Here is a 1,372-nt window from a genome sequence, read left to right on the forward strand (position 1 = left end):
CCCCCCCCCCCCCCACCGCCCAACTCCCCAACACACCTCACTCAATTGTTACAGGTAAATGGTAAATCTTCTGTTATAGTGCTAGATGGCACTTTACTGAGCACTTCAAGGAAACTCTTAGCATCAATATTCTAGACTAGTCTGTTGCAGGCTTTTCCCAGCTGGCATTTCTACCACTAAAAGCCAATATATACTTAAGGGAAACAAAAACAGAAATTGCTGGAAGCAAGTCTGGCAGAGAGTGTGGAGAATAAACACAGTTCACGTTTTGGGTCCAGTGATCCATCTTCACTAAATAGGATCTCACCAGAAGGGGATCCTATTTCTGTTTTGTTTAGTTCATTTCTTACACCTCTGCAAAAACTAACCGCATTGAGGTATTTCTAACTTAGTTCACATTTCATTGTAATAACCACTGAGTATATGTCATATTCCTTCTGCTGCATTTTTGATGAATAACAAAATGATTCTTAATGATATATCTTGTGTTTTAGGGCGATCCAGGAGCAAGAGGCCCAAGTGGTTTACCTGGACCACCAGGAGAAGGGATTCAAGGACAAAAGGTACCATCAGCTGTGATTGCATGCTTTATGCCTTCACTAAAAACTTGCATCGGCAGGCCCTCTAGCGAGAGATTACAGCAAACATTAGATTACTGACAGTGTGGAAACAGGCCCTTCGGCCCAACAAGTCCACACCGACCCGCCAAAGCGCACCCACCCAGACCAATCCCCCTACATTTACCCCAGCACCTAACACTACGGACAATTTAGCACGGCCAATTCACCTAACCTGCACATTGTTGGACTGTGGGAGGAAACCAGAGCACCTGGAGGAAACCCAGGCAGACACAGGGAGAATGTGCAAACTCCACACAGTCGCCTAAGGCAGGAATTGAACCCAGGTCTCTGGCACTGTGAGGCAGCAGTGCTAACCACTGTGCCACCGTGCCACCCATGTAGATGAACCTTTTAGTGGTCAAAAAGCTTGATGATTTAAGGAGTTATTAAGTAAAGTTATTATGGTAAAGTTACACTCAATGCAGAATAAGAAGACAGCCTAAGGTTTTATGCTTCATATTGGATTTCCCCCATTTATTTTGCTCTTCCCTCATTTCGAGGAGAAAGTGAGGTCTGCAGATGCTGGAGATCAGAGCTGAAAATGTGTTGCTGGAAAAGCGCAGCAGGTCAGGCAGCATCCAAGGAACAGGAGAATCAACGTTTCGGGCATAAGCCCTTCTTCAGGAATGAGGAAAGTGTGTCCAGCAGGCTAAGATAAAAGGTAGGGAGGAGGGACTTGGGGGAGGAACGTTGGAATTGCAATAGGTGAAGGGAGGTCAAGGTGAGGGTGATAGGCCGGAGTGGGGTGGGGG

General features: G+C 46.1%; 1 protein-coding gene across 1 annotated transcript in view; it reads left to right on the forward strand.

Annotated features, from left to right (window-relative positions):
- The window catches only part of col28a2a (collagen, type XXVIII, alpha 2a), a 127,710-nt gene that overhangs the window by 102,951 nt on the left and 23,387 nt on the right, over positions 1 to 1,372 (forward strand). The window contains exon 27 of the mRNA XM_043694493.1: positions 495 to 563. Coding sequence (XP_043550428.1) covers positions 495 to 563 — 69 coding nt within the window. The remainder of the gene's footprint in view (positions 1 to 494; positions 564 to 1,372) is intronic.

This window comes from Chiloscyllium plagiosum, chromosome 7, assembly GCF_004010195.1.
Source record: "Chiloscyllium plagiosum isolate BGI_BamShark_2017 chromosome 7, ASM401019v2, whole genome shotgun sequence".
Taxonomy (NCBI): Eukaryota; Metazoa; Chordata; class Chondrichthyes; order Orectolobiformes; family Hemiscylliidae; genus Chiloscyllium; species Chiloscyllium plagiosum.